The following is a 20,918-nucleotide window of genomic DNA, read 5'->3' on the forward strand; positions in this document are numbered from 1 at the left end:
ATCTCTAATTAATGGGGATCAACATCAGCGATCTCACACCATAATTTCCTATTTTTTCGACATTTTTTCATAATTAAGGAATAGGAAGGATACAGGAGCATTTGCGGAGTGGTATCCCAAAAATGAGTAGATATTTGAACTCCGCACTCTGAAAAATCTGACAACCGATGAGTGCTTTGGGATGAGAAGAGGTGTTCTGGAGAGATTGGATCTAAGGATGAACTAATACTTAAACTTGATCGCTTTCAGATTAGGCTAGACAGTATACCTATGGTATCCTTTTAAAAAATGAACTCTACTTCTCACCACACAAAGATTCGACTAATCATATCTAGTACTTGAAGATGGAGATTCTTTGAAATTTTTTAAACTATCAATGCTTATCTTGAAAACTTGTTCGAATTTCAAACGGCTTCATCAGCTCATCACGGACTTAGCTCTCATTTCTGATAAAACAGAAAAAAAATAATTTTTCGTATGTAACAATTACAATTAGGTGCATATATTCTCACAAGTAGCTAGGTAGGTAGATTATGAATGGCATATTCTTTAAAAAAAACTTCTCGATATAATAAAATGATGTAATAAGTTGGAAGACATCACGTGTCTATCTAACCAAATACATAAAGTAGTAAATAAAAATTTTCAGACAAATCGCTTTCCATGATTGTACAAATAAAGAATGTAGATACTTATGTCCATACATTTCAAAATGATGCAAAATACTCGATAATTTCTCAATTAAAACTAGGTAGGTAAGTACTTGTATAAATTCATGCTAATATTAAGGTAACAAAGTGTGAAAAGTTGGTAAAATAGGTACTCAGATGTCGTGTCAGTGCAATATAAAATAAACCTATGCTCGGGTACCTGTTCATCTCATCATGAATTTTTTTACTCCTTAATGCTGCATGATGCAATTATGAAGCACTTAACTTGCAATAGATAGGTATCTATTACTTATACATTACCTATAAGGTAGATGAGATGAAGTCGAAGTGAACGCGACGGTGAAAACGTATACTTACTTGCACAATTAAGCACGTCAAATTATGTAAAAAATTTATTTTTGATTTTCGGTTATTTTTTTCGTATTAAAAATTATCATCTGCTGGATGGTTAAGTTATTCACAAGCAGGCGCGTTACTTTCACCGGTACGGTAATGCTTTTAATCCCGCGTAAACGTGTAACTAGCTAAAGGGGAAATGGTTTTCGTATATTTTGCATGCAAATTGGCTTGTAGGCAAATGATAAGAATTGTAAACACGTGTAAAGTCGACTTCTCACGCGCCTCGTAATTAATTGTTAGCCGCACTTTTGTTGTCCTCATTCTGGTGTCTTAAAATTAAACAATAGCCCTAATTCTCATCGTAATTTTCTCATCTATATCTTAGTTGGTACGTTTACTGCAACTGATGTGGTACGTAAATTATGAATGTTTTACGAATAAAATTTTCCAAATATCTGCCTAGTATACGTAATCGTACATCCACGTCTGCACTCGCAACCACGTTCACGGTATTTATTTTCGTAGAAAAACAAGCAATCAGTTATGCAGTGTAAAATTCTGTTCGTTAATACAAAAGGCATCATCAGCGGTATAGTACCTACAACGGTACTAACGGTGTGCTGCAGTAATTTCATTACTACTGCCGCCATCACCAGGCACCCTTTCAACGTCAACTTTTATAATATATTACCTTACGCCAAATTTTAAACTATCTCTTTTGTTTTAGCCATGTTGTATCAATTTAAAGTAAGCAGGTACTTAATAGCATATCAACGTGGTGCGAAATGTCTGCACATGCGAGCAAAGGATCCGCATAAAAGCTAGATTGGAACCGCATGCGATAAATTCCCAAACTAGCAAAGACAGTTTTTTCTACTTCCATATTCTATTTTAGGAGAACTATATCAAAATACAAAATACTTAGATGGGCCTATACCTACAGCCAGTGGTCTGATTAAGAGCGAGCTCAATATAAGCTGGAAAAGGAAGGGTATGGTATAGCTCACTCTTTCAATAGGTAGTGGCAAAATTTACAATACCTCTTGAAGTGGCACACTTCGAGTTGGACGAGACTTGGTAAGTAAAGTAGATAGATTAAAACATCAAAAACTCAGTAGGTACCTATCTAAGTAAAATTTTAAGGGTTAAAGATCATTTTGAGATTTTTTTGAAATTTAAAAAGTGGTTGTTTTTGGATTATTGTATTGGAATGAAGTAATTACTCACCTAAGTATAGGTACCTATTTTATGACAAAATAAAAAATACTTGCTAGGAATTGATGAACTTTTTAGAGAAAGGAGCCTAAATTCAATTCTGAACACAAAATTTTTTTGTAGAACTTCAAATAAGTCTTTGGCTGCTGAAAGAGGGAAAAGGTATCAAATTTCAAGATGCTTTTGAATAATTTTATTTCAATCAAATTTCTGAAAAATGTCCTAGTTATAGATGCGAACTCTTGATAAATTACGAAATATTCAAGCGCATACCTAGTTTTGTTTAATTCTTTGTAAAAAGACTTTGAATAGCAACATCATATTTTTTTAAAAGTCACTCATCACAATATTTGTGAGATAGTTTTTATATCCTACCTGTCAATTTTTATTGTATTTTTTGAATTTTGTATTCCTACCGACTTGTAGATTAGGTAATTACCAACTTTTATTATTTTTCTAATGATATTAAATTCTTAAGTTGCCTCGGAGGATAACTACATGTTCAATATATTTACTTAACTATAGGTACCTACTCTTCGAGAAATACCAACAAAGATACTTATAGAATCTTTTAATGTCTGTAATAATTATTGAGAATACACTTATTTATAATTTTAAAGAAAAGGCAAAAGGGATACATTGGGTCAACTGATTGACCTTGACGCTGAACAAGGTAACACTTGAGTACTTACAACCTGAATCCAAACCAGATACATATTTTAAACGCTAATAAAATAGTTTAAATACGGAAAACCTGTTGATATTCACTAATCACAACATGATAAAATATGCATATGGATCTCACATAGGTACCTAGTATGTAAAAGAAATTAAAACCTTAGAAGCTTGGAGCAAAACTAGGGTAAATAAAAGATACCTAAAGAGCTTAAAACTTTTAATATTTTTTTTCTTGTAAAATTAATTTTTACGCGTTTTTTTATTTACCAAAAAAATAAGAAAAAAATTGTATTAAGTAAGTAATTTGTAAACTATGGAAAACACGCGGTGAATAAATTATGTCACCTAAAGGTTGAAGAGCACGTAGAGCCTTGAACTCCCTCTCTCTTACTTGATATTTAATCGAGCCACTGTGTACTAACTAGTTCCAGAATTCCATAAATTGAGTAGAAAATATCTACATTTCATTTTTTTACTAAAAAAAAAAAAAACATTAATTTATACCTACTTGATCTGTTTTTATTGGCACTGGCAAATTAGATATCTACTAGGTACTATACGTATTATGTTGCAAAAAAATCATTCGAGAAAGAAAATTTTAGCAACATAATTCTTGTAACTCGTCTCGTAAAGTATACCTACATTACATCTTTGAGCTCAATAATTTCGCAATCAAGAAATTTCTCGGTACAGAACAACAGATCATCCATACAATTATTGCCCTATTAATTATCTTGCAAGAGAATTAAATTCGAAAATGCAAGAATAATAAAATTCTCATCCTATCAATACTTTTTTGTAAACTCCATCCTCCCATTTATCTCGAATGAAGCTGGACAATTTTCATCGAAAATTCCAGATCTAATCTTCAAAAACAACAAAAATTTGTTGCGCCTTTGGAAGAAATATGATCCAGAAAATGAGAATTTTCCTCAATAAAAACAGATTTAGTGTTGCTAGGTGAGATGTAAAATTATGAAAAAACTCATTTAAAAAATTCGTTTATAGCAATTCAACGTTTAAATTTTTTCTCCGGATCCTACCTAGTTTTCGAAAGCATTAGCGAAATTCGCGAGTTTTGAAGTTGTTAGGAAATTAAACCTACGTTAAAATCCATTCGGGATGAAAATAGAATTTGCACATCAGCAATTATAATCCAAGAAGGGAAACAGCTATTGAAACAAAAAAAAACACCTGTAAAAAAAACTACACCCAATATCGTAATTTTCGCGACTTCTGCTAACACTTTTGGCCAAATACTTAACTTTCGGCTCAAGTGAAACCCCCATTAAGCCGCAGATTTCAAATGTTTTGTTTTTTTCCTGTTGCTTCGTTACTGTTTTTATAAATTTTATAAATTTTATACCCATATTTACCCAAAGCTAGTAATTTTATTAACATTTAACGCAGTTAATGTACGATAAAGTAATTACAGTATACGGCAACGCGCACCTAATGGTTTCTTTTTTTCGTCGGCATTAGTAATATAGGGAGTGTTGCGATAAGAAAATTGAATTTTGTTTAAAACATATACCGCCAAAAACTCGCAAATGCGTTTCAAAAATGTGTAAAACTAAGTTACAAACGAATTTTTGATTTCTTCGCCAGATAAATCACGTGTCCTTATAGACGAAAAAAATAATAAAATAATAGTGCACTTATAAAAAAAAAAAAAAAAAAAAATGAAAATAAAACCAAGTAAAGAAGAAAGAGAGGAAAAGGCAATGCTATAGAAACAAGATGATTGTAAAATACAATGTCCTATGAACCCAACTGTAACAGCCTAGGCATACATCGGTTTATACTTTATACTTAGGTACCTACATATTATGTAATACCAACTCGCTTAAAAAATAAAACTACCTATTTTCATAATTTTGTTTCACTTAATTGGTTTCATAATCGCGTGTTTTGGATAACGATCAACTCAAAAAATATAAATATAAATAAATGCAAGTAAATGAAAAATACAGCTCATTTTTCACCCAAAAGTTTGATAAGATGTTACACTGCTCTAGATATTGTCTTGTCTAGGATTAAATAAGGTTAATAAGTCGCTTCTTTTCAATGAACTCATCTCATCTTGCACATAATGAGAATTAATGTTCACAATTAGATTACGTAATAGGACGTTCACATCTAAATCGTATCTTCAAACAATTACCCAGACGCTTTTTCGTCTAGCAGAGCATTGAATACGTCAAGACAAGTTAATCTACCTATGTAATGAAACAGAGAGGCTCAAATTCCTCTATGCGTAAATTTTATTGTTATGTACTTACACGGCAAGCTGGTTAGATAGCTGTCTAGTGTTTATTGCATTTCATTGATATACACATAAGAAGGTATAATACCTTGATTAACAGTTTAACAATCTTTTGATTTTTGAAAAAATTTACTTATGAATGTGAATTTAGGCGATGCTTAATTTCAAGATACGAATATTCACAACTCTCTACATTCGATTGCGGAATGGATCAAAAAATAAAAAACTGAATGAACACACCAAACTTTGGATTTTAACCAAAGAGCATAGAGAGTCGGGTAAAATAGCCGATTTGTCCTTCAATTCGAAATATGTATGTAGAACGTAGGTATAGGTACATCATCTGTTGCAATTTCAGAAAAATTAAAAATCATCGATTTTTTAAAGTGTGATGAGTGCATTTTTCCATACTTACCTATTGAAAAAAACCTGACTTTGACAAGATCGAGTGAAAAAAAATCAAAGATCTTTAATTTCTCTGAAATTTCAATAAATGATATAAGTATTTCAAGTTGGTATTAGTCTAGAAATAGATGTTGGTCGCTTGAGCGATCCGGAAGGGGGTTCAGTGGTTCTAAAAATTGGGAAATTCAATTTTATTACTATAAAATTATTAACCATAGAAAAAATTAACAAATTCGGCAGCTTTTCGCATTTTAAAAGGTCTTTTGCCCTCATTAAAAAAAAAAAAACGAAAAAATATGTGTCAGTTGTAGGTACGTTTAGGTGAAATACACAATATAAGGTATATATATTTTTTTGGCGATTGCACCTCTGAAACAAGTTCCCCAAAATGTGGTTGAAAAAACTGAAAATGCGTGTTTTCGTCAGAAGATACTTAATAACCCAGGTATGAGGTATGCTTGAAAAAATTTCAAAAAATTTTCGTGGATAACCCTTGATTCATTTTCTATTGTTTGAACTATAATTTCACATCGACGATGCTAAAATACTAACAAAATACCTATTACGTGCAATTTGAAGTCTGTAAGTATACAGGAATGACAGGTCTGCATGCATTCGTTCGAATTCGAATACAAGTCAACATGACAGGTCAACTCACATACAACAGCGCTATGCTTACAACTTTTTCGAATCAAATGAGTCGTATGCAGAACTACATTATGCAGAATGAAAAGATGGCATAATCTTTCACTACTGTACAAAGACTAATGAAACTTTGTAAAAGAGCAGTCAAATTCGCATAGCAATGTTATCTCTGTGTAATACATGCAGGAACACCACCGTGAACATCGAGTGATAAATGACATAGCTGTTGCCTATGTTACGCATCAAGGTTAAAAAGATAGGTACGAGTTGGTATAATAAGTTCTAAATCGTTTTAAACGATTTCTAAAATAAAATTTCAATTACTTTCTGAATAAATAATCATCGTTCGACGCTATAGAGTACCTATACTTTTAAATAACTTCCGTTATTGTTGAAAATAGCATTCTCTTATAACACGATATACATCTACATGTACATTCGATAGGTTAGCAGATGTACTGATAGATCGATGTAGATTGAAGAAAATGTAAGAAGCAGCATGAACTTACTACGAGTTCGCTATTCAAAATGCACTTGACGTTATGATAAGTACATAAATCATGACTTTGGAAATGTTTCTACTGTACATACCTACCTAGCTAGCCTACATTGTTTATTTTATCAATATTCTAAAAACGAAATAGGCGCCGGATTGTTCTGCAACTCGATTTTTCAAATTTATTTTAAATTGTAGATACCTATTTACCTATATTTGTTTTTAAAAGTGAAAAGTTGAAAAAACACAGTATAGATCTACGTGCTTGACGAATTTGAGTAAGGCGACGACACATTTTTTGAAAAAGATTGTAATAAAATCACATTTAATGGTGGCATATCGGATCAATTCGTAACTGCTCGTAGCTACTCGAACTGTACCTACCTATTTGCATAGAATGAAAACTTCTCGAACTTGCTGCACAAAGTACGAGTAAGATAGGTATTTTAAGATATTCCTCGAGATATTTAACGTTCATTTATTTCTGATCAACTGTTATAAACTTGAGTTTGTTCGCGTTCATATCACACACGTATCTACTTTCTGTGTATTTTCCAATTATTTTGATAAAACGTGGTAAGGATATTAAGAAAACCGCATACCCAAGTCCTTTGTTTGCATCACGGTGGCCTATATAGTTTACTCTCAACGTATAAACGCCTTTCTTTTTGTTCAAGGATTGGTTTACTACCGTTCGCTATTTCAGTATACAGCCAAAATGGTAACGTGGGTAACATATTTCCGGCGCTATGGGCTATAACAAGAGTATTTACAGAATCGGATCCGTTATTCAAAAATTTACCTGTAATAACAAAACGTTTGGTGCGTTGTTGTGGTTGTTTTTTTTCAAAAAAAAAAATCAATTCAAGTTGGTTGATTTAAATTATACAAATAGGCAGGTGTTTGATTTGGTTTTGAATAAACAAATCGGTCGATGCAAAGATAATTATGAGTAGATACCTACTTATTTGAAATTTTCTTTCAGCATTTCAACATTGAACGAAACATAAAAAAATTTATTGCAAGGAGGTAGATTGGTGAACTTGTGTCAAAACCAATACCAATTTTACACCACCATAAGAAAATAGCTTCCTTTTTTCATCATCCCAACATTTTAATTATCTACTTAATCAATGATTGAAGTGACCATATAAAAATAATAAATAACAAACATATTGAATTTGAGAAAACAAAGCTTTCAAGAAAACCATAATTCATTCAAAAAAACAAATCTAATTTGCGTAATGTATCTGTATATGTAATTCAGTCATGGCTCGTCGACCAACTAAATCATGGAACTGCTGGAACTTCATTTACCCATGCTCTTAAATCAACTCTAGGGATTGCTTGACTATCACAAGGAACTCTTTGATTTCTATAAATAAAATAATAAAAAACATGAGTAGGTAAGGTATCTAGTTTTTAGTACTTACAATTTATCAATTAAAAGACGAGGTACCCTACACAATAATATTATATACTAGGCTATTTATACGTACAGAAGTGATGGCTTGAAAAATGCTAACGGTTGCATGACTACTAGATTGTCTGAATTATCACACAAAATTCGAGCAAGACTAGCTTTTCGTAGTTCTCTTAGTTGAGCTGAAACAATGAATAAGTAATTCAAAAAATAGTGGAATCACAAAACATATTTTTTTGGGTAGGTGGTAATTAACAAGTGGGCACTTAAGAGTGAAAGATGCACCTGATCGGCCCACGAACTTTGAAATAATAAAACTCCTCCTTGTCAATTCATCATAGGCAACCATAAGCACAGTAAAGTGAAATAAATTGTATTTCTTATTCTTCAAATTTTAAACAAAAATTAAGAGCTTACATTGCTTTTAAATTCTGGCCGATAAATTAAAAAATCATAAGAATTTTGTCAATCTGTATTTTGTAACAACTATGAAATATTTAGATATGCAGAATTTTTATATTTCAGTTTTTTGGATTAGGTATTTTTAAAAATTTGATAAAGCAGAGTCTAGAAAAATGTTTAATTATTTTTAAACGAGTTGGCATGATTTTCTCAACGTAGGTAGTCCGAAGTACAGAATTTGAAATTTAAAAAAATTACTTCCTAGAAATGTAACCAAGTACACTGGAAATTTTGAGAAGAGACAATGAACTTAAGCGTAGCTAAAGATTCACATTGGCTAAAAAAAAATCTCAAACTTTGACCTCTCGATCATCACAACTCAAAGTTCATCATTTCACGGCAGCTTCTTTTTTATATACCTACCAAAATTCAATTAAATTTCTAAAACAATAGAAAATCGATCCTCTCTCGAGAAAAAACATGGTATTTTTGTACAACCCCGTCAGTTATGTGAAGGAATATAAATACTTTCATGACTAGTGCCTTATTTAAGAAATCACTAAGCCTCAGCTCTCCTCTACAAGAAGTATTAATGAAAGAGAGTAAGCTGTTTCCATGCGTTTGAATACTATTCGTGATGATAATGTTGGGTAGGTACCTATTGTAAATACGTTTACACAAAAATAGATGTCCTACCTACGTAGACAATGTCGACTTATTGATCCTATATTTTTTACAGCAGCGGGTTGATTTATGGTAATGTAATTAACTATTTGTTACCTTCTGAAAATGATGAAAGTTGGCCACCTTCTTCGTAGAAGAATCTATCACCGCGTCGTAATCTTGAAAACTGATCACCAATCAGGCAAACAAATGTTGGACCTAAGAGTGCACCAGCGGCGGGTTTTTCAGATACCCCACCTACGTATAAGTCTACTTCATCGACGCTGTCGTACAGAGAAGCTAATCGTTCGATAGTCTGTGAAACACAGTATTAAAATATAATAAACATTCAAATGCAATAACAATACGTATCTGTACTTACCTACCTACCCACCTGCCTACCTACCTAACTACCAATAATTTAATAGGTACTAGCCAGGTTATAATTCAGTGAGGAACTGTAGTTCTTCAAAATTAAGGTTGGACAACCAGAAAATTGATATTATGACAGTTTTTTTCAAACGATTGATCAAACTTTTCATACATTAAAAAATACATAATATGTATCTCGTATCTACCTCAACATCCATCATATCTTCGAGATCATTCCACGATTTGGCTCGATCCAGTCCGCATACTTCTCTCCAATCATTATACGGGGGCAAACCATGATCACGTCCACGTTGTAAGTTCAAAGAGACCAAATCTAATCCAAAATTGAGATTACCTTGGAATAAGTGGTCAGTTATCTACAAAATGTAAATGAGTTAGTTAAAAGCTACACCGACTATTTGTTTCAAGTCAAGGAATAACAACAAAGTATCAGGTTAAGCATATACAGGAGCTAAAAAGATAGGTACCTACTATTAATAGACATGTCAACTGGAAGATACGGATTAATAAAAAATTAGGAAGAAAAAATTGCATAATTGGCAAGCAAAAAAGAATATATTAATTCATAATCAAAAATAGTGTAGCTAGGTAATAATGGTTAGTCGACCCCGGATGAGATATTTTCAAATTCAAAATTTTCACAATTTTTTCCTCGAACATCTTTTAACAAACAAAAAAAAAAACAGAAAAAAATACGTTTAACAACAGCACGGTATACTCTATCATCAGAGATTGCTGCGAAACAAAAACAAAAATTTTCATCTATGAAATTTCAGACTCCGAAAACCATTTTGAAACTATAGGTAGATAGATATTTTCAGAATTTAGCCGAGAGTCGATTTACTATTTTAACCAGCCATGCTCTTTGATCAAACAGTAAGTACACCCATAAAATTAGACAGGAACTGTTTTCATTGGGGTAGCGATCTATCTACCTATGAAAAAAAAAGAAAACAAAAAAAGCAGGACCTACGCTACACGTATTTTAGAAGGAAAAAAAATACCCTTCAGAGATAACTTACTTCTCTTGAGAAAAATCTGTCCGCCATTTGGCAACTTTGAAAAGAAAAACCACGAATGAAATCGTCAATTCCACTTTCTTTGTAGAGTGAAAAAGGAGCAAAATGCTGTTTACTGAGTTGTAAATTTTCTCGAATATTACCAAATTTCCCGTAACCGCTACGTTTCGAGAGAAAATAAAAACAAAACAAAGGAGAAAAGTCTTAGTTAAATTTTTAAAAATAGCTTCGTCTAAAATGAAGTAAGTAATTTAAACCAGTAGATACGGCCTAACTATCTTCACTTTTTCAACGAATAAATGACAAGAAAGAATTTGATTTTAAAACAATATAGTATCTAGTGAAATATAAATTACTCGGGGTACAAAAATATATTTAATTTATTTCAATTTGGTAGGCACCGCTAAGTGCGTCTTCAATGTTTCTTTTTTTTTCCTTTTTTTTTTCTTCTTCGAGGAGGTCTGTACGCTTTTATTTATGAAGATAGCTCTACGTACGTATAGTATCTACGAGTATTTTAAACTTTTAAAATGTGGATACTTGATATGTAGGTAATAATTTCTTACTGAATATTGGATGGTATTAAAGTATGTCCAAATCTATAAGCTGCTGTGGCAAACACATTTGTGATTCCGGCATTCAAATTTGGGTCGTATAAGTTTGTCCAGCCAGAATTTTTTGATTTTAATTGAAATGTATCTACGTATTGACTTCCTGTGTAAAATATTAAAATCGAATTAAAAATCTTTTATCATGTGTAGGGCTATAAAAAGGAGTACAGATTCAGAAATAATGTAGGTAGGTACTAGGTAGCATACCTAGAATGATGGGTAAATATTCGTTATAGGTGATGTGTTGAATTTCTGCAATTACTATCCTTCGTGTTTCTTGAAACACAGCCTCGTCACTCCAATTTGGATGTTGTTGAGCCAACACAGTGGCAATTCGATTATGTTCCCTTAACATGATTGTATGAATTAAAGCCAACTCCACTCCTTCATTAACTCGTCCATCACCTGTACAGCACCAGCAGGTAAAAATATATTTTGAGGAAAGGTGGAAAAATTTAATTTGCAAAGGTAGGTAATTTGATACCTTACCTATTTAAGTGTGGCTACGCTACTAAATACCAATTTGAAATTTATTTAGGTAGGCAGTTTTCAAAATATGTATGTTACTACTAATCCTCGAGATTGAAATCTATTTTTTTTGGATTTCTACCCCTCCACCTTTAAATTTCAGAGGCGATCAAATGTTGATACAATTTTTTTTATTATTTATGTGGTATGAATACATTTGGACATTCACTATTAGACATTTTGCAGAAAATAGATCTCTGGGTCAACAGAGACAGGAGGACAGGACAAAACTACCTCTTAAAAGCATCGAGTGTCAAGTCTCTGACAAAAATCTAGGTCAATTTGGTTTGTATGGAAAAGAAATAATGTATATCATACCAGCAGTGAAGCATGCTAAATTTTGAGTTTCGTCAGAGCATTCAGAAGGATTCGCTGGCAGCAATGATTTTCCTCTAAAGTTTTGCGCCCTCAGTTTACCTCCTTGAAGTTGACGAAGCCCCCGTTGCACATCTAATGATGAAGCATACATAGCTGACCCATCCAAGTATCCGGTAATTTGATTCATCTGTATTACGTTAGACATAAATAATATAGGTATTCATTATTTATTTATTGATATGTACCTATAGTTGATGAAGTGAAACGAAAATTTTCTGGTAGGTAAGCAATCGAACAAAAACTTAACAGGTGAATACTTGGCAAGGATAATTTTTCGAGATGAGTGAATAAGTTGCTTTGACTTAATTTGTTAATTAAGTGGATACGAGTGGGTACCTACCTAAAAATACCTATAATTTCAATCTTACTTGTTCTCTGGGTCCAAAATTACACTCTGGTCTAGGAGCTGGTAGAGATCGTACAAATTCCATGCACTGTTCACCAAATTTCGAGAACATATGATCATTAGATGGCATTTCAATGGCAAAGCAATCAGGATGACGTAAAGATGCCTCGATAGGTTTTCCATTACGACAACATGAAATACCAAATCCACTCTGTCCTATAGATATAGATAAGTAAAAATTTGATTATTAGTGAGAGTTTTTAATATTTATACATATAAGTAGGTAGATACCTATTTATTTTCTTTGTAACATGATGTTAGTACTTAGACGAATTGGATACAGGGTGCACAAAAGTATCGAGTGCCCCAAAGAAAGTTTTTTGTTAAAAATAGATGCATACTTATTTGGGGGTACTTGATATTTCTGCACACCCTATATTGATTTTTTTAAATGATGGCATTTTTTTTTCATTAAAAATTACGTACTTACCCCTACTAATCGGTGTATGTGTTATATCATGATCGACGAACTGACCATATTGCATCAACAGAAGGGTATAATTATCGGAGGGTGTGTCTCGATCTTGAGCTAAGCTTGAACTCACTAATCTCACGCTTGGTAATGGAACTCCTTTGTCGCTATGCGTTCGTGGCGAATTTACCCCTTTAATTTGCAGTAAAAACATTCAAATACTTATGTCTGTTGATAACATTATTGAAATATAAAAATTGTCGAGTGTGAGATGCGTCAACTAACCATCGCCGTATTTGGGTGGTAAAATACGTTGTAAAGCAGTGCCGGGAGAACCCCACTGTTGATGATTTAAATTATTACAAGAGCCATCTGTAGCACGATATTTATGAGCTCTGCAAAACGCTTTTTTAGGACAGGTGTCCGCTAAAACTGTATTTAAAATGCTGAACTTTGGGAGACCAAATGCTCCTTGTTCTCGTGACAAATTGAAACTGAAATCAAATACCATTAGATAATACCAATTTTGAATTTTTTCTGCACCAGGGGTCGAAATATTCCGCAATGTAAAATTAAACATTTCTTTTCAAAAAAGAAGGAAGGCAAAGCAGCAATCTCCTTTTTAAAAAAATATTTTCAGATAAAAAAGTTATATAAGAATAACATTTATTACTCATTCACTAATTCAACGCTGGCTTCCACTGATTTTTGAGCACCTTCTCCAATTTCCAAAGTTTCATTAGAGGTTGGAAATAGTTCTTGATGCCAAGCAGCAGCAGTACCGGTAGGAACCAAAATTCGTTGAGAAAATAAATTCGAAACGAGTGATTTTCTATCTTGTAGTTTTTCAAGAGCGATTGTAATTGAACGATTGATTTGTTGTGGAGTAAATGCAGGCACAATAACTCGTGGTGGTGGAGGTGGAACTAAAACACCTGTTCGTTTTGCAGTAGGAAAGCCTGAAATTTCATCAAATAGGAGCAAGTAGGTACTAAAGTAAAAATTTAATCTTACCTACAAAAAATTCTTGTTTTTTTGTAGTATAGTGAGAGTATTAATAGGTACCTATCTAGACATAATACATACAAAATAATTTGCCCAATTTCTAGATAAGAATTTATCTTCCATTTCTTCCATTTCTTCCAAAATTAATTAATTGTTTTTGTAGAAGAAAAATAATTATAGGTACCCACAAAAAGGTATCAGGAATACCTGCCGTCAAAGTTTATAAAAATTTACAATTTGTTAATAAGAAAAATGAAAATTTTAAAATTCTTCGACTGCAACTAACTTGTCAAAACATTTATGTAGGTACCTACTTATTAATTGCTTTTGAAATCGATATTTAACAAATTGCACTTCGCCTCAAAAAGTACACTTCAATTACGCTAAAATAGAAGAAAAACAAAAGATTATTTTAATAAATGAATCTTTAAAGCTACTTTGTTCTTTTTCAATTTCATAGTTCGAATTTAGGAAATTTGAAAAGGGAAGAAGGGCTTCGTCAAAGCATAATTTTTAAAATATTCAATGACACGTATATATATAGATATGTTTATAATGTTTTTCAAAAATCAATTTACAGGTATACCTAAAAAAAAAACAAGAAGGCGAAGTTTGTTATTTTTGAAAAATTTGATGCCTCCAAACTTGACTTTCTTTTCTGTCATAAGAATCCACAAATGTAAAAATCAGAAAAGAAAAATAATACGTATCTAGGTATTTAAAAATACCCTATACCTAATGGTAAAATAAAAATCACTCCAATGTAGGTATACGAAATTCGTGCAAATAACAACGAAAAATTAGGTACCACATAGGTAAGTATACAGACTAAATTTTCCTTAAAGTATACCTGATAAACGGTCTTGTGCGGGGCAGCAAATTCCAAGCTCTCCCCCTCTAAACTGACAAGGCTGTCTGCGTAATTCTGGAATGTCAGCGTAAAATGCCAAACATCTTATCAAAGGTTTACAAAACCCACTACCAACAGTAGAAACGCAGGGTAAATCATCGTCTAAAGACGGAACTGCAAAAATATCGTTTTTAGGAAAAGTTGGTATATTGGTGAACGGATCTGCAAAAGAAGTCGGCGGTGCTTGCAGGGCATCGAGGAAACGGATATCTTGAGCTAAATTTTTCTGTTTAAGGAATAGATTGTCATCTTGATCATTTTTCACTAATTGTGGAACTGGTACTAACGAATCGTCGGGATTTCTAGATTTTTGGTTTTGTTGGCTGAGATCTTGTTTTAATTGGAATAGTTGACTTTGTATGAGGGCTATATCTTGTTGTAGTTTATTTCTTTGGTTGATTAATGATTCAAATACAACACCATTTTGTTGATTCACCTGAAAGGAAAACAATACAAGTAGGGTATAAATACGTGAGTGAGTAGCCATCGCTATTTTTTAAATGAGTTTTTAAACAGGTTGATGAAAAATTAAGTTATGTTTTCATTTTTAGCGAATATATGTAAGTTGAACCTTATCTACATAATTATATATTGTACTTGATTATAACTACCGATCTATCAACCTACGTAATAAATTTACTAATGATGGAAGCAACCTCTCTCTGAGGTAATTTTAAACTCAATGGACAAGTTCTTAAAAATTTCAAGAGCCCTCGCGACATTTTTTTTGGTTGAAAAAAAAAATACAATGGCCCAATTGTTTGAATCACAAAAAAATTCTTTGTGAGTAGGTAGTAGTAGGTACAGGGTGCCCAGAAATATCGTGAACCCCTAAAAAAAAGTTTTATCCTACTAGTAGAATAAAACACTACTTTATTCACTCTCGCTAGTCGCTCGAGTGATCAAATGCGCGTTTTCTTCACACGTTTGGATAAAATATGTTATTCAACTAGTCAAATAAAGTGATTTTCGGCGATTTTTAATTACTTCCCTCGCTTTGCTCGGGAAATAAACCTCAAAAATCGTCAAAAATCACTTTATTTTACTAGTAGGATAAAATACCATTCTGCTTAATGTTTCGGTTGATCACACTGAATGATAATAATGATAGCACATGATGGTTGTTAGACTAAGGTGATAACATTGCACCAATCATATGCATCTATTTCACGTTGCCAACCTATATTTTTAATAAAAAAATTTCTTTGGGGTTCACGACATTTCTGGGCACCCTGTAGGTATGTTTGATTAGGTATAGGTAGTAGGTACGTACTCGTATTAGGGACCCGTCCGTTCAGTACCAAAGGATCCACTTTTAAGATTTTGGCACGGGGGTCATTCGTGGAGAGAAGTACATACATATATCAACAAGATACAATTTATTTCCTTCATAAACCTAATTCCATCTTACTCACTTTATTACATGTCAGTGCAATGCCAGTGGGATTATAATAAACATACCAGGCGCATAAAAGAGCTGCAGTACCCCGCAAAAATCTAATTGAACAGGACATAGACTTGACCTCATATGGAAGAGTCAGGGTTGAGAGTGATTCACGCGAATCGTAATTAAATAACAACAATGGGTAAATAAATCGATTCTCTGCGATTTATGATTCACCAAAAATCGTTCTAAATAAAAATTTTGAAGGCAACTCTTGGAGCTAATGTTATGCACATTACATAACCATTTTTTTTTGACGAAATAAATTTTGAGTAGAAATTAGATAACAAATCGAAAGAGTATTCAAAAATGGGTCTTGCCGAATTTCAAAAGTCAAATTTCATTTTTCGAATTTTATTTAGTGAATTTTTGAAAATTCAAAATTGAATAGGTAGATATATACGAAAAATATCAACTTTTTATCTACATATGGATAGGTACTTGAGATAGAATAGGTACCCACATTTTATTCACACTTTTTTTGACCTCCTAAATAAATTATTGATCGTTTCGACCATTTTAAAACCTTTCAAAAATTCTGGTATGATTCAGTTTTCAATTTTTTTCTCAAGTGCTTAAATAAGATTAGGTGCCTAAGCTTGCCAATTTGAACCATATCTGGGACTGGGATCACTTTGATCAGCTTATGCTCGAATTCTTGGAATCTGTTGTCACCGGTTACAATTCATATATTGTTGATTTAGATGTAGGTAAGTCAAGGTTTTTTTTCTGTTTAAGTACTCTAAAATGATTCACTATTGTCTGAATCTTAATCATTTAAAGGCTGATGGGCGATGTTTACCAAAAATTTCGTAGAATTTAAAGACGTTCTTAGAAACCAATCGCACTCTTACGCATTTTCCAATGGAATGTAATCTGACACCCATCCCTTCAATCACGACGTACTGCAAAACACATTTTTCTGAAATTGTATATGTAGTTTGTGGTCCAAACTCACCGGACCCTTTTTTTCTTCAAAAAGGATAATAAAAATTTAGGTTTCGCAAATAAAACAAATTCTTTAGATTCCCACATTAATGAATAGCTAGGTACCCACTACCCATCAAGTTGAATATAAAACGGCAAATGAATCTATGAAATCGCTGCAAAAATAAAAACCAATCTCCGATAAATTTGATAAGATGTAACATAGACAGCATTTTTGGAATAATTAGATAGGTATAGATAGGTTAAGAAAAGGCTAATACATGTAGGTTTCATCTATACCTGAAATTGTCTTTCAAGTTCGTTTAATTGGTGTTCTAGAGCTGTTTGTCTAAGTTGCAATTGTTGCTGTAATGCTGACTGCTGAGAAGGCACTAAATCGTGTAATACTTTTGAAAATTGACAAGAAACAGATGACAATGAACATAATACTACTATCGTAATTATATTGATTGGAGACATCACCGTGAGGTCTGATCGAAAATCACTATCCGCGAAACATCAAACGGCTACCGGTGCATGTAACTTTAAAACTATTACGGTAATAGAAATTATGATACTAAGACGACACATTTATATAATCTTTGAACGCACGTGAATATTTTCTAGTTCAGTTTTGCTCGCTATATAAACTAGCTTACTCGTACGTACGACCAGATACCATTTGTTTTACGTACGTGGCCTTCCATGTACCGAAAAACAAGTCGGCGCTGTGCGCGGCAAATCGCGTGGGTGGCCGGATATCTTGATTTCTGGTATAAGTATAAGCCTCATAGGTACTCGAGTATGTATGTATACTTTAGACTTGCCCATCCATATCTGCATATAAAATTCGTGAAACAAAAAGTTGCTATAAAGTCATAAATCTCATCAATTTATAATCGACCACCTATCAAAAATGGTACCAATAAATCATGTTACGAGTTTTTTTTTACTTTTTTTAATTTCTCCCCTTCTTTGTCTTCGAGTTGTTCAAGGGCATGGAGAAATACTGACGTTGAGAATATTTTGCAATGGATAATATAATACATATAATATCGTGGAGAGAGATCTCTGGTATAAGAGATTCATCCGACATTGATTTTTGTTCCCACCTGTGTGACTTGATGTTATTAACGATGAGATGATCAAAATAAATTTATTTCGATGAATGATGCACCGATGCACAAATACTGATTCAAAATTAATTGTATAGAGGTACCTACTTGATACTCGAAGAAATTGTTACAAACTATAGGTAAATGGTGTTTAACACTGAAAAGAAAAGCTGTTTGATTGACGTTTGAACAAATTGTATAAAATGAAGTAAGTAATTGCCTACTTGTACTTACCTACCAGCTAAAGTTTTCAAAGCTGAGTTCATCTTTTAGATTCGGAAAACTACACATTTATACCTAGGATATATTTTCTAGATTATGAAGGAGGCACATGAAGAGCAAAGTGCTTATGCTACTTTCCAAACAGCAGTGATAGGTACATAATGCAAAAAGTCGATCGTATGAGATGGTAAATGTACCTATGTGTACAATGTTTCCTATGTAGTACATACAAATTATTTGGATTGATAGACATAGGCTTTTAATTCACTACACGCATCAGGATTAATCCATTATTCTGACTTATTAATACACAATTCTATTTGTGTATGCAACGTTGCCATGTATAACACCTAGACCTACCAACATTATGTTATTATTCCTTCATTAGTGAGTATACGAAGATATATACCTAGTTGAAGATCAGAAGATATTATTTAAAAAACCAGTTTTAATTTTAACACGTATAAATTATGTATAGCATCTTCTCACTTCTCTGAATTCAGTTACAAGTTTACCAACTATGAAGTCGTCGCGAATATTAAAAGGAAAAAATTGGTAGGGATCTATTATAATTTTTCACCAACCGAGGTATTGTATGTAGATGTTCGTATTTATGTAAATTATAGGAAATCATAAAAATACACTCGTGAGTATTTTATTTGAATTTTTATTCCCGAAGAAATTTTTATTGACGATGAAAAATGTTTTATTCGTTTTCGTCTGTTTTGTGAAATTGGGTAGGTAGGTAAGGAAATAAGATTGAAAATTTTTCAGCTGACTGTGGAAGTTTCTATTAAGCTTTAAGAACAGAAATACTGATCTGGATGTTCAGTTTTTTTTTTAAATTTATTTTTCTAAAACAAGCCTCATATGCAGAAGTTGAAAGTATCAATGCTCAAATTTGCAAAAACTACATAAAATTTCAAACCATTTGGGCTCATAATTTATAAAATCTGTTTTTAGCAGTTGAAATCCAAAATTTTCTCCAGCGATTATTGTCTTGAGGAAATGAATAGATGACCAAGTCGTTCACGAAAGTGTAACGTAAAGAGCTAAAATTCAATTTATACGCCATTTCAAAGCCTTCCAATTGATTGGTGGTCCTTTTAAGCTAATTCTAGAGCCTCCAACGGACGTGTGGATTTCTAAAATATTAATTTGAAGCAGAAGAAAATATTTTTTAAAATTGAGCTCAAATTGATCGACGTGATAACAAAGACAGCTTATTTGATTTTGAAGCTAATCTGACGAGCTTAATTTGGGCCATGTTTTACGATAATTTTTTTTAATGATTTGAAATCATCACCAATATTAATTTTAAGAGTCGAAGATGAGGAAGGTGTAACCACATCCCAAATAGGTCAAATAAAAAATAGTCAAATTCACTCATCCACCGAAATTTAATCTGATGGAGTATTTTTATGTATTCCTTCAATTTTCCTTTCCTCAGTTAGAATCTGTTTCAACTAGAATAATATCTTCCTTATGGGCTGTGTGGTGGCGATAAGCACTCAACCTACCTCAGTACATATAAGTATTTTGAAAAAGTAAATGTTTAAATTATCAGCAAAAATTATAATTTTGTCAGAGATGTAAGTAAGTATTGAGGCAAGACGTTTTTTGAATTTTTTGAAGAACTGTGTTTCGAAAAAGTTTAGCTAGAATCAACTATGATATGCTAACCCCTTCGCGTACGCTAAGTAGGCAACGTTTATCACTCCCTCATGAATGCGCGGGTAGTCAGGTGCTTCAGGAGTTTTTTTTTTTTACTGATTTTGTCAGAATACGTACAAGAGTATTTTGAGTTTTTTCCCCTGGGTACATATTTCTTTAAATTCGAAACAATTTGAACGAAGAAAGCTAGATTGATTTTTTATTATGAAAATTTGGAATTTATCATAAGAATGTAATCCTCGACCCTCCTCCTTTCCCATTAGATTTATTTTTGCAGCGATATTTCACTATCAGTAAATCACTTATAGTTAATTGTAAAAGTACATTATTCGTAACATATACGTGGATACATTTTAAAACAGGTCCTCAAAATAATTCAAGTTCATTGATTATTTTTTCGATGCTCAGGCCAAAAATGAAATTATTATTAAACGGATAAATTCATTTCAAACTGCATACAAGGTCTATCTAACGATAAGAGATATGTCGGTTGTCTACGTACAAATACATGTAAGTTATAAATAAAAATAGGACACACGTAAAGTTCACAGGTAGGTTTTGTATACATGATCATTGATGATTCAATGATCATATCATTAACCCTGCAGCTATTCACACACACACGTTGTGCTTCATTGTTTCTAAGGTCGGTCGTTGCTCATATAGTACCT

At 32.5% G+C, this 20,918-nt stretch overlaps 1 protein-coding gene across 1 annotated transcript; it reads right to left on the bottom strand.

The window, feature by feature from the left end:
- Positions 1 to 7,710: 7,710 nt before the first annotated feature.
- Positions 7,711 to 17,922, bottom strand: LOC135839472 (peroxidase-like). The gene is made up of 14 exons (XM_065355503.1): positions 17,537 to 17,922; positions 14,806 to 15,301; positions 13,624 to 13,909; positions 13,236 to 13,444; positions 12,969 to 13,142; positions 12,501 to 12,694; positions 12,073 to 12,259; positions 11,434 to 11,631; positions 11,182 to 11,329; positions 10,619 to 10,775; positions 9,782 to 9,952; positions 9,321 to 9,519; positions 8,215 to 8,320; positions 7,711 to 8,090 (listed from the first exon to the last, which is right to left on the bottom strand). Exons 1-14 carry the CDS (start codon positions 17,714 to 17,716, stop codon positions 8,006 to 8,008), a joined length of 2,790 nt encoding a protein of 929 aa, XP_065211575.1. The 5' UTR covers positions 17,717 to 17,922; the 3' UTR covers positions 7,711 to 8,005.
- Between the last annotated feature and the right edge of the window lie 2,996 nt (positions 17,923 to 20,918).

The sequence above is a fragment of the Planococcus citri genome, chromosome 3 (genome assembly GCF_950023065.1).
Source record: "Planococcus citri chromosome 3, ihPlaCitr1.1, whole genome shotgun sequence".
Taxonomy (NCBI): Eukaryota; Metazoa; Arthropoda; class Insecta; order Hemiptera; family Pseudococcidae; genus Planococcus; species Planococcus citri.